At 46.3% G+C, this 12649-nt stretch overlaps 1 protein-coding gene across 2 annotated transcripts; it reads right to left on the reverse strand.

Moving 5' to 3' along the window:
* Positions 1-359: 359 nt before the first annotated feature.
* On the reverse strand, positions 360-10912 carry RPL21 (ribosomal protein L21). Of its 2 annotated transcripts, XM_075337371.1 has the most exons (6): positions 10879-10912; positions 7174-7252; positions 6045-6106; positions 3409-3521; positions 686-836; positions 360-487 (listed from the first exon to the last, which is right to left on the reverse strand). In XM_075337371.1, the coding sequence occupies exons 2-6, from the start codon at positions 7238-7240 to the stop codon at positions 398-400; spliced, it is 483 nt and encodes a 160-aa protein (XP_075193486.1). In that variant the 5' UTR covers positions 7241-7252; positions 10879-10912; the 3' UTR covers positions 360-397. The 2 variants fall into 2 exon arrangements, with proteins under 2 accessions (XP_075193486.1, XP_075193485.1); XM_075337370.1 differs by lacking the exon at positions 10879-10912 and having other exon boundaries at positions 7174-7279.
* Positions 10913-12649: the final 1737 nt, after the last annotated feature.

Below are 12649 nucleotides of genomic sequence, written 5' to 3' on the forward strand. Positions count from 1 at the left end.
TGATGTAGTGCCACCTTGTAGACGTCTCAGATCCCCACTAATCTTATGAATTAAGATCGCTGATGTCAAACACTTCAGCCGTTCTCACTGGAGATTCACTGTTACCTGGAACAAAGCTAGACGACAGCAGGCAGCTTTAAAACCAGTCCACATGTCTTGGTCATAATCTGTAGTGGAGATGGACGGAGATTACGTTCTTTGGTCCATCATCCACCTATAGTGGCCTGTAAGTACAGTCCAGAGAAGCTAAAGCTGATTACGCCAAACAACCCCCTTAGCAGCTTTATTCTGGCCATTAGTGACATCTCATATCCATATACAATGGCGGCGTTCACTATGCAACAAAGGATCAGACACGCTTTGGCTTCCAAAAAGAAGTATGTTTAATTGTGACACATTATGCCATAAACTCATAGGGAATTGGCTCAAGGAGCTCCGGTTCCTTTCCATAAGTGCGGACGAAGTGAGCTTCTCTTGGTTGGGCTGGCTGTAAAGAGAAAAAAGATACACATTATTAATATTAAACATTCTGAAAATTAAAGTCGCGGCCACCAGTGAGTGCGTGAATGCCCTCAGAACCGGTGAAATCATTGACTCATATTTACTACTGAAGCAAATAGTTTGGAGAAAGATCATCAGTGGGCGAGAAAAAAAGTCCAGTCACTGAGGACGAGCGGATACGTACCTGACGCTTCAGTTCCACCCACACGCCGGTCTCCTTGGCTTCCTTTTTCTTCCTCTCGTTCTCCTTCACGCGCTGCAGAAAGCTGTCTCTGCTCTTGGAGTGACGAATGTGCTCCACGCGGACGTTGATTCTTTTGGCAAGGATCTTACCCCTTTAAGAAAAAAAAATGGCGCATTACTGTAACAGGCTTCAGAAATTAAAATGAACGAAACAAAGTCACCCTACCCATCTCCTAACCTGGACCAATACTTTGTAGATAGGGATACACTCGCTGAATGAGGACATCCCATTTATCAGCGCCCCTGCCATAGTCAGTACCACCATACAATGTAAACAAATCGTCAGCATCCATCTACAGCAGGGGTGGGGAAACTTTCTGCCGGGGGCCATTTGAAAATTTCTACCAACCTTCGGGGGCCGCACAAAATCATCAACTTGAAAATGACCCTACTATTTTTGGTCAAACAATTAACTCACTGTGGCGGCTGAAGAGTCTACTCTTTGATGCAGCTGTATTAGGTGATACTGATGATCTGCTTTTTCACGTTTGAGTTGGCTGGGACTGCTGTATATACGCCCTGGGGGAGGCTGGGGGGCACAGACAGCCCTGGGGGAGGCTGGGGGGCACAGACAGCCCTGGGGGAGGCTGGGGGGCACAGACAGCCCTGGGGGAGGCTGGGGGGCACAGACAGCCCTGGGGGAGGCTGGGGGGCACAGACAGCCCTGGGGGAGGCTGGGGGGCACAGACAGCCCTGCCGCAGGGCACAGTAGGACCTGGGGGATGATGGGGCAGTTGCTCCTCTTCTGTTGGGATTGTAGCGCACCTCCCGCCCGTACGTCCTCACGTAGCCAGTGCCAGCGTAAATCGCAGGATTTAGTATTGAATAGGGTCTTAAAGGGCCTGCAGCTAGCAAGATGTAGCTGCCGCCCCAGGACTGTGGTCCCCGGGAATCAGCCCGGGGACCGCAGAAAAAGTCATTGCGGGCTGCATACAGCCCGCAGGCCGGAAGTTCCCCACCCCTGATCTATAGTGTATACTGGACCATAAGCCGCACTTCGGATGCTTTCACAAGTGCTCCTAGAATCAATTTTGTGCCAATCTACACATTTGTAGTGCCTTCAACTTGTCCTGCTTCAGGGCTGATCACAGTGATCGATGTGTGGCCAAAGATCAAACGTTTCAGTTTTACTCTAGATCGGCACTAGGAGTTGAGAGTAGAGTTGTGGTGAATGAATGGGCTGGACCTGGTCCATTTGCCATGTCAGCAATTATGGCCTTTGGATGTGAGCACAGCAAACCTTTTACCAGCTCTGTTGATTAGCCATCATGGTGCAACGTCATGCTGCACAGATAGCCCACCTAGCATGATATCTAAAGAACTGTTGACATCTTCAGAAAGGCAGGTCTTGGGACTCCCGTCTGGTGGGTTGATTACTAATGTGGCAACTGGACCAGGCCCTGAGAAATTATTATTATAGTGCCACAAGGAGCTTTGCATGTGAAAAGGGTAGGGAACACATAAAAACAAGTAGAATAATCAAACAAAAGTCACAGACTGGTAGAGAAGCGAGGACCCTGCCTGCGAGAGCTCAGTCTACAGGGGATGGGTAGGTGAGGGCAGACTGAGGGTTACTACAGGTTATATAGGCTTGTTGGAAGAGGTGAGTCTTTGATTCCTTCTGAAGGTTTCCACAGTAGGAGAGAGTCTGATATGTTGGGGTAGAGACTCCAAGTATGGGAGATGCACGGGAGAAATCTTTTATGCGATTGAGTGAAAAGGAGATAAGAGTGAAGGCGATCTTGTGAGGACTGGAGGTTGCATGCAGGTAAGTACTGGCAGACAAGGTCTCAGATGCTTGGAGAAGACAGATTATGGATGACTTTACATGTCATGGTTAGGGTTTTGACCTGGAGTGTTTGGGCGATGAGAAGCCAGTGAAGCGATTAACAGCAGGAGGCCGGGGAGTAGCGGGGGGACAGGCAGATTAAATGGGCAGCAGAGTTTAGGATAGCTTGAAGGGGTGAAATACTGTTAGAAGGGAGGCCACAGAGCAGGAGGTTGCAGTAGTCAAGGTGGGCGATGATGGATGAAGGCATGCACTAGTGGGGTTTTTTTTTTCAGAATCTCGAGTTGACAGGAGGTAGAAAGGGCTTGTATGTGGCTTAAAAGAGAGTAGAGTACAGGGTTACCCAGAGGCAGCGAGCTAGTGGGACTGGGGAGAGTGAGCAGCCATTGACTATGATAGATTGGTCCATTGGGGTGTGGGGGGGGTTGAGTGAGGTGGGGATAGATGATGAATTTTGTTTTGTCCAGCCAATAGTCTCGATAATGTGAAGGAACAGATCAGTTTACCAGTGTTGTGTGTCAAAAGGGTGCGAAGAAGGGAACCTTATTACAAAGCCCAATCCTAAGCACCATAAATCTAGTAGTTCACCAGATCTCTCCACAACACTGCGGGCATGTTACAGGCACAGTATCTCCACTGTCCACAGGGTGCCCTCCTAGTAACTGCAGCCCACAATACCAGCATCTACACAATATCACTGGTGCCTCGCACATAACTGTCTCCACTGACAGGACACAAGCAAGATATATGACGATTTTGCTTGGGTTTTAGGAGGAGGTTTCATGTAGCCCTGATGAATGACCAATCCAGATACATACAAATCCAACTGGTAAAGTGAGAGGGCTGTGACCGCTCGTTACATAACCTGCACTTACTTGATTTGCTTGTTCACAATTATACCCACAGCGTGCTGGGTCACATTGTAGATACGGCCGGTCTTGCCATGGTAACATTTATGTGGCATGCCTTTTTGTATGGTGCCCATACCCTGCAAAGACAAGTGCAGAAGGGTTTAATTACTACAACTTTACACATTCCCGTGATGTCTGCTGTAAACGCAGGACCCCCATTTGTATGTGAGGCTTTTAGAACGGATTACTGCTCAGGTCATGCCGTAGCATTCCTGCACTGAGATTTATATTTGTAGTGGCCTCATGACGTACATCCATGACTGATGAGCGAGCAGTACTATGGCGCAGGTACTTCGGATGGGCACGACTTGAGTACCCGAGCAGAATACAAGTCAATGGGGGACTCAAGCATTTTTCTGGGAAATCTTCCAGAAAAATGCTTGAGTCCCTCATTTACTTCCATTTTACTCAGTACACAAATCGAGCCCGTCCAGGGGTCCGACTGCTCGATACAAGTACAGAGCACCGAGCATGGAAGTGCCCGCTCATCACTAGTTACCAGCACCCGAGCATGGTAGTGCCTGCTCATCACTAGTTACCAGCACCAGAGCATGGTAGTGCCTGCTCATCACTAACCATGACACACCGGGTAAACCAAGAAGTGCGGTGGTCACTGGAGCATCAGTGCTGGACTGGTAGAGGAGTAAACATGTAACATTTTACAATTCCTGCAGCCAGTTTTATTGCTTAATTTTTAGACACCACCACTAATCTTAAAGAACCTTTTATTTTATTACTACATTTGAAAACTGCATAATTGCTCACTCTACAAATAGAAGTTACTAAGTTTTCCAACCTACTTTGAGCCCCACTTATTTTCAAGATCTCTGCCTTGAGCTTGTGAGACCTCACATGCAGAGGCCGAAAGTCTAATTAGAGAATCAGCCTGAGCGGCCAACACATATGTGATTTCACATAGAAAAGTGGATTGTGCTCTCAGAACCGGTGAAATGATTGACTCACGTTTACTTAGAAAGTAAATAGTTTGGAGAACGGTCATCACAGAGCACGAGTATTACCTGTCCTAAATACAAAGGCCAGGAGAAGATCAGGAGTAGAAATGAAAAGATCGCTGATCATCTCACAGTGAGACATTAGAATGGCAGGATCTACTCCCCCATAGATAAAGTAAAGGGGTGCTCCTATGTTAGCAATGGCATAGGATTAGTCACAGACAGCCTCCAGTGATCATGAGAATAAAGGGAGTTAAGTGTTTTGTAATCTACATCCCCTTCAATTTTTTCATATAGAAACCATGTGGCTTGGTATGAAAGTGCGGACGACCACATGGACTTGCATGGAGCCGTACTGCTGTAAGAATTTTGGAAAAGCCCCTATGCAGATTACTGGGGGTCCAAGGTCAGAAACCAGCCATCATTAGATAACAGTATATCTTTGTGATTGCACGATACAACTGGCATACATTAATGAAAGTCTACAGACTTTAGGTGCTTTGTCAGAAAGGCTGTATAATGCTTCCCTCCTTGCTACTAAAATAAGCATTCTTGACAGACATTCTGACATCTGGTATCAAAGTGAGTACACCGGCCTCTAAGAGCTATTTAATGTACGCCATTTTTATCATCATATCTGGTGATACATTTAATTTAAAATTTGACAAAAGCACATCTTGACCTCAACCCATGGGATACACAGTACAATAAAAGAATAAAATGAGATATATATACACAATCTACAATGACCTCACTGCCCCACCACCGTGCGGAGCTGCCGCCCCACCACCGTGCGGAGCTGCCGCCCAACCTACACCCCACCTACTGTCTCCTCCCCAAAATCCTTTAGGATGTAAGCCCGCAAGGGCAGGGCCCTCTTCCCTCTGTGATAGTCTGTCTATTGTAACGTGTATATGTATTCTGTATGCAACCCCCCTCATGTACAGCACCATGGAATCAATGGTGCTCTATAAATAATAAATAATAATAATAATAATAATAATAATAATAATAATAATAATAATAAATATATACACATACGCACACATACACACACACACACATATACATATATACACACATACACACACACACATATATACACACACACACACACACACATATATACACACACACACACACACACATATATACACACACACACACACACACATATATACACACACACACACACACACATATATACACACACACACACACACATATATACACACACACACACACACATATATACACACACACACACATATATACACACACACATACATATATACACACACACATACATATATACACACACACATACATATATACACACACACATACATATATACACACACACATATACACACACATATATACACACACATATATACACACACACACATACATACACATATATATATATATATATATATATATATATATATATATATATATATATATATATATATATATATATATATATATATATATATATATATATATATATATATACACATACATACATACATACACACACACACACACACACATATATATACATACATAAAAAAAAAAAAAAAAAAAACAATCAGATTGGCGACCATTCACACATTTCAGAGCTGTACCAAAGCTGGCGCTTACCTTTATGTCCACAATATCTCCCTTCTTGTAGATGCGCATGTACGTTGACAGAGGGACCACTCCTAAAAGGAATGAGGAGAAACGTGAACCACGTTCTTATCATGAGGACTTTATCATACATGACTGGATATTAGCCTCAGCGGCAGCCACCATCTTTCGCAATGAAATGTTCGCCTGTGCTCTCAGAACCGGTGAAATGGATCGACTCACATTTACTTACAAAGTAAATAGTTTGGAGAACGGTCATCACAGAGCACGAATAAGGAAGAGACAGGGCGGGAGAAAATCTCCATCAGGCGATACACGCCATTTTCCGTTTTTAAATCTATGAAAACTGACTATTTTTCTAGTGTCATCTGTGTTCTCATCAGTTTCAAAAAAGTTAAGCTGGTAGACAATTTTTTTTTCTTCCATTAAAATGTGTCTTTGGTTCAAGAGACTAGCTCCTTCCACGATTAAAAAAAAAAAAAAAAAAAAAAAAAATAGTGTGTGTACAACAGAAGTGTGAATGCAGCCCAAACTGCAATGGAAAAATACAACCTCACTCCCAAATACTATTATACCTTTACGGAAAATGAGGAGTCCATATTGACATTTGTTAGCTGGAGAAATGGACGATTTTGCAGGGATGGCCCCTCTGATGTGTAACCCCCTTTTTTATTTTTATAAAAATGAGGTTGTTGCAGAGACCTCAATGACACGCAAAAGAAAAGTGGCCCTTGATGGCCGGATTCTGGCGTTTCCTGGTGCAGTCTATTGTAAAGTTAGTGCTCTTCTATATTTTTTTTACATATACATTAGCATGAGTTTTAGAGACTGTACACATCTACATGTATCAGCCACTTCATACTAGGTAATGCTTTCCAGGGAAAAGGAAATTCCACAGTCTGCACAAACGTGTCATTTATACATTCACTTGTCAAAAAACAGACAACGCGGATTTTATGGAGATTTTTGATCAAGATTTAGTCCAGGAGATTTTATTACAATACCGCACCAGGAATCACTGAGCCCGGCCGTCCCCGGGGGTATTCATCGTGTGCAGAATACGGATATCACACGATGTAGGCCTGAACTCAGTCATCAGTCATTTAGCAAATAGTCTACAAGACGTGAGCCGGTATCTTACCATGTTTGCGGAAGGGTCTGGAGAACATATAACGGGTTCCACGCCTTTTGCCTCTTGTGTTGGTCATTTTTGCAACTTACTGTGAGAAAAAAAAACTAGTTAAGATTTTGTACATGAAATCAGTGTACAGATACATAGTAGTGTGCAGGGATCATACAAAGTGTGCTCCGAGGTACCCAATATAAAGCCCAACTGTGATTACAGATATAACACGAGCACAAAACACTAAGTAGTGGCAACAATTAAAATGGCAACCCTTTCTATATGCCTTATTCATCAAGGGTCTCCAGCTTGAAACCCCCACATCAGCAAAAGACCACCGAAGACAGCACGTAATAATAGGTAAAATGTACGATCAGATGCAACCTCCACATTATCAGCTCTCAGAAAAAGTTCCTACAGTCACGCAGCAAAGATCTCATTCCCTTCCACACAACTACTGAGGTGCAACCTGCTCCTACTTACCCAAAAGGGACCCCTGCTGCTTAAAAGGAGCACTGCACAGAATTTTATTTTCAATGTGCACGATTAGTGTAGGAACATACTCACCGGTATCGGCCTTGCTCCGGCACGTCGTCACCACACTTGTGACCTGCCAAATCACAGAGGTTGCTGTGCGGAGAAGAGGCCACTTTTTTGAATGTTCTCATTATGAGTCCACTAACCTTACAATGAGATTGTGGTCGCTGCTCCACACCGCGATCCGGCTGGTTAGAGGCAATGACGTGTCTCTGGAGAGGGGCTGATACCAGAGAAGATGGCAGCCAGTGAGGTTACTAACACTAATTACATACAGTGATGGCTAGCACAGGGAAAATGGAGAAAAACAAGTAAATCTCTGTGCTCCTTTAAGGTTGCTACACATTAGATGAAAGCCGTCCATCCAGCTGTGTAAGGAGGCCCGAATCTCCTGACAAGATATACCACTGATTCCAACTAATGATGACAGGGCACTACCATGGAGATCTGAGGGAAAAATACTTGAGTCCCCCATTGACTTCCATTATACTCAAGCACATGAGTCGTGCCCATCCGAGGATCCAACCGCTCTTAATGAGTACCAAGCACCTGAACATGGTAGTGCTCCCTCATCACTAGTTCTGAGGTCTGGTGACAGATTACTCCCCTCTCCCTATTGAGAGCACATACTGAGTGAGAATAGGGGCCGCCAGCCATCACCTAAGTACTGTATACACCGCGTCTGAGCACCTGGCTTACAGTGCACATGGGAAGCTTTCCCAGATAATATGATATAATGTAACATTGCTACATTCCACCACTGACCAAATGGATAATGAAAGTAGAAAAGCACATTACAAGGTAATAACCTAGCAAGTCAGCAAGCTGAGGGTCTCCATCCGCATCACCCACGGGACGGGCTTGCTGAGCATTGCAGTTTCCACAGCACACTGCCTGATGGCTTAACGGAAATCTTTCACCAGGTTTTTGCTATCCCAGCTCAGCATAATGTAGAGACAGACTCAGATTCCAGTGATGTGTCACTTACTGAGCTGCTGTCAATTTGATAACATCCCTTCTCTGCTGCAGAATGTATAGCTCAATAATCCCACCTACAACGCCGACAGGCAGTTCTCTGTGTACACTGTATATAGGCAAAAAGCTGCCAATCAGTGGTATGGGAAGTTATACAGGGCTCATGAATACTGAGGACTACATGGCAGCAGGGTTACTTCTCTAATGATCTTCTGCTAAGTAAATGGTGATATTTATCAAAAGTGCTGCAAGTAGCTCTGAATTACTAGCTGGAATTAGGATCTCTGCCCCTACATTATGCAGCTCTCATTAGGTGGCAAAATCCTGACGACAGATCTCCTTTAGGCTGGCCTTACACATTTGATATCAACTTGCCATAATGCCAATCAGCCACCAGCTCCTGCTCTCCCCATACACGTGACAACGTGATGCCAGTGAATGTGTAACTATGGATCAGGAGTGTACGCCACTAGATGTCAATGCTGGTGACAACTGATCTCCGCAACAAAAATAGGGGTGCGATAAAGCCATCAGAGATGTATCTTCCCTACAGTCAGCAGCCAGTCCAGACAACATTAAAGGGTCATTTCCACCCATAAGGCTGAATGAAGAATAAATAAAAACAAAACTCCTGCACTGTGCTGCACCCTCCCCACCCCCGATGGGATCCAGGGGGGGACCAACGGCACAGAAATATGAACAATGCAGTTGCATAAAAAAAAAAAAATTATATAGCGCTAACATATTCCGCAGCGCTTTATATAAATCAGGTATTCTGTCCCCATTGGAGCTCACAATCTAAATTCCCTATTTGTATGTCTTTGGAGTGTGGGAGGAAAACAAAAAACTCGGAGAAAACCCACGCAAACACGGGGAGAACATACAAACTTCTTACAGATGTTGTCCTTGGTGGGATTCGAACCCAGGAACCCAGCGCTGCAAGACTGCAGTGCTAACCACTGAGCCGCCCAGTCAGTTGTATAATTGCAGCTAGGACGTTCTCTCTGCAGTTTCCGAGAAGATATATTATCTAAAGGTCCGGCCAGAGCCAAGAGGTCAGGGGTTGGGAACCTTTTTGGCTGAGAGAGCCATGGACGCCACATTTTAAAATGTATTTCTGCGAAAGCCATACTCACCAGGGGGAGCGGCGGTGGTGGAGCAGCTCAAAAGGTTCCAAGAGGCAGAGTAGGCGATTCTGCAGGCGCGGAGGAGGGAGTGTCGCAGTTCAAGAGGGTCAGCGATACTGCTGCGGGCTTGTGGGGTGCCACAGCAGCAGGCGCCATTGATCTGCTTTGAATCTCCCGCAGTTGACGAAATCAATTGCAAGAAAATGTCAGCAGCGCGTGCGCAGATCGACAATGGGACTGAAACAAAATGGCCGGAGTCCTATCTGCGCACGCGCCTCCTCCGCGGGTATTTAAGACTATTTCATCTACTGCAGGAGAACCAAAGCAGCCTGCTAGCAGATCAATGGTGCTCGCTGCAACATCCCACGAGCCTGCAGTATCAAAGAGTGCGCAACCACGGTACGCCATATGCAGTTTGTAAGACGCAGCCCCATTTTCACCCCAGTTTTGGGGGGGGGGGGGGGGGGAAGGAGTATGTCTTACAAATCAGAAGATACAGTAATTATTTTTTTTATTAAAAGATGTGTCTGCGAGCCAGATGCAGCCATCAAAAGACCCTCATCTGGCTTCAGAGCCACAGGCTCCCGACCCCTGCTATAGGTAGAGCCGAGACCGGCCGGATCCTTCCCACAAAGCTCTGGGTTTCCCCCATGTGGATATAGGGCGACACCAATCCACTGGAGAAGCTGGAGACATTAAAGGACAATAAGCTCAGTAATGTCTATAGAGTAGATTCACCAACAACGGTGCAAACGTGGAGCAGTTGCCTATAGCAACCAGACGGCAGAGCCGCGGCCCCTCCGCCATCATAAACGGCTGGGCCACTTGTATGAGCGCCGTGATCCAGCCTCCCGGGCTCTGCTACATCCTCCAGGAAACAGCGTGACCCGACCACCCCTTCCCGGCCGGCCTGAGCCCCCCAGACCACAGCGAGCAGTCACCGCCGCCCTGTACCCCCGGGAGCCTCCGCCGCCGGCTCCCCGCACCTCCCCCTCACACACAGCAGGCAATCCCATCCCCAAACCCCGGCTTATAATGGAAAATTCCCTCCATATCCCGGGAGCCCGAGCTCTCATGCGGCTACCTGCAAGATGGCGGGTCCAGCGGAAAGAGAGACCGCAGGCTCCGCCTCTCAGGACATCATCTCCCCCAGGCCTGTCCACCTCACTGCCTGACCGGAAATTAGTGATTGCTCAAAAATGCGACTATTAAACATTACTAAATACTAGTAAATGTCATCGATAAATGAATTTATAAATACAAGTGTATATGCCTGAGCTTTAGTAATGGGAAATATTACACAGGCAATGAGTAGACAACTGTTTTAGGGCCAGCGGAAGAAGATGATAGAATGCAATAGAGCGGAAGCTCCGCCTCTGTGGTGACGTAGAAATGAACATGCGCAGACTGTCAGTGAGCTCAGCAGAGCAGATGTTATTACTTAGATTGAATTAATAAAGACCTGGGTCCGTCAAGTCCAACCTTTTTGCGTCACTGGTTAATAATGAAATTAGTTATTGCACGGTGGCTCAGTGGTTAGCACTGCAGGCTTGTGGTGGCTCAATGGTTAGCACTGCAGTGTTGTGGCTCAGTGGTTAGCACTGCATTGTGGTGGTTCAGTGGTTAGCACTGCAGTCTTGTGGTGGCTCAGTGGTTAGCACTGCAGTGTTGTGGTGGCTCAGTGGTTAGCACTGCAGTGTTGTGGTGGCTCAGTGGTTAGCACTGCAGTGTTGTGGTGGCTCAGTGGTTAGCACTGCAGCCTTGCAGCGCTGGGGTTCTGGGTTCAAATCTCATCAACGACAACATCTGCAAGATGTTTGTTCTCCTTGTGTTTGCGTGGGTTTCCTCCCACACTCCAAAGACATACTGATAGGGAATTTAGATTGTGAGCCCCCACGGGGACAGTGTTGTTGATATATGTAAAGCGGAATATGTTAGTGCTATATAAAGATTATTATTAATAACCCTTTGTAGACTGATCATGTGTTCCACAGCACTATAGAGGAGGAAAGCACGGTCTCTCACTTGTGTTTTCCCTACAAAGAACGCTTGCGACTCCGCAGGAAAGAATTGACACGCTGCGGCCTTGGAAAGCCGCACTGCATGTCAGTTTTCACTCCGGGCTGTACATGCACAGTGGACAAGAGATTTCTATACGGCTGGTTTCAGACGTCTGATTTTTAGGTACGTGTGACATCCGTTTTTAACATGGATGTCACACGCACCCATATTACCCTATTGTGTACTCACACGGAACGTGTGGCCCCACTATTTCACACGGAGACGTGCCCATTTTTTCTGCGGCAGCACGGGTGTCACACAGACCGCACACTGATGTGATCCATGTGACATCAGTGTGACACGGACCGGAGAAAACACGGGTTTTTAAATAAAAAGATTTTCTATATTTACCTGTATCCAGCGCTGCTGCCTCCTGCTCCTGACCCCCACTCATTATTTTCATTGATTATTCACTGCAGTGAGCAGCTGGGAGCAGGGGCATCGCGGTCACAGCGAAGGAGACAGCACCGCCGAGGACAGCACCGCCGAGGACAACATCGCTGGGGACAGCGCTAGTGACAGGTGAGTATCCTGCTAGCAGTGTGTGTGTGCAGGGACGTCCAGGAGGTCATCGGATTTCCCAATGAACTCTGATGACCTCCTGATGACACCCCTGCGACAACTGCGCTACAGCGAGTGTCATGATGGTGACTTCCAGGGGTTCATGAGAGTTCACTGGGAACCCTGATGAGTCCCTGGATGTCACTGTACAAACTGCAGTATACTCACCTGTCACCGGTGATGCTGTCCTCGGCTGTGCTGTACCCAGCCTGTTCCCGCGATGCTCCGGCTTC

Source organism: Anomaloglossus baeobatrachus, chromosome 2 (genome assembly GCF_048569485.1).
Source record: "Anomaloglossus baeobatrachus isolate aAnoBae1 chromosome 2, aAnoBae1.hap1, whole genome shotgun sequence".
Taxonomy (NCBI): Eukaryota; Metazoa; Chordata; class Amphibia; order Anura; family Aromobatidae; genus Anomaloglossus; species Anomaloglossus baeobatrachus.

Bases quoted from the DNA above. Each gene is read 5' to 3' on its own strand.
- RPL21 (XM_075337371.1), bottom strand. From the start codon at position 7,240: ATGACCAACACAAGAGGCAAAAGGCGTGGAACCCGTTATATGTTCTCC. The intron at 6,107-7,173 runs GTAAGATACCGG...CATTCCTTTTAG, and splicing joins CAGACCCTTCCGCAAACATG to GAGTGGTCCCTCTGTCAACG. The intron at 837-3,408 runs GTAAGTGCAGGT...TTTTTCTTAAAG, and splicing joins ATTGTGAACAAGCAAATCAA to GGGTAAGATCCTTGCCAAAA.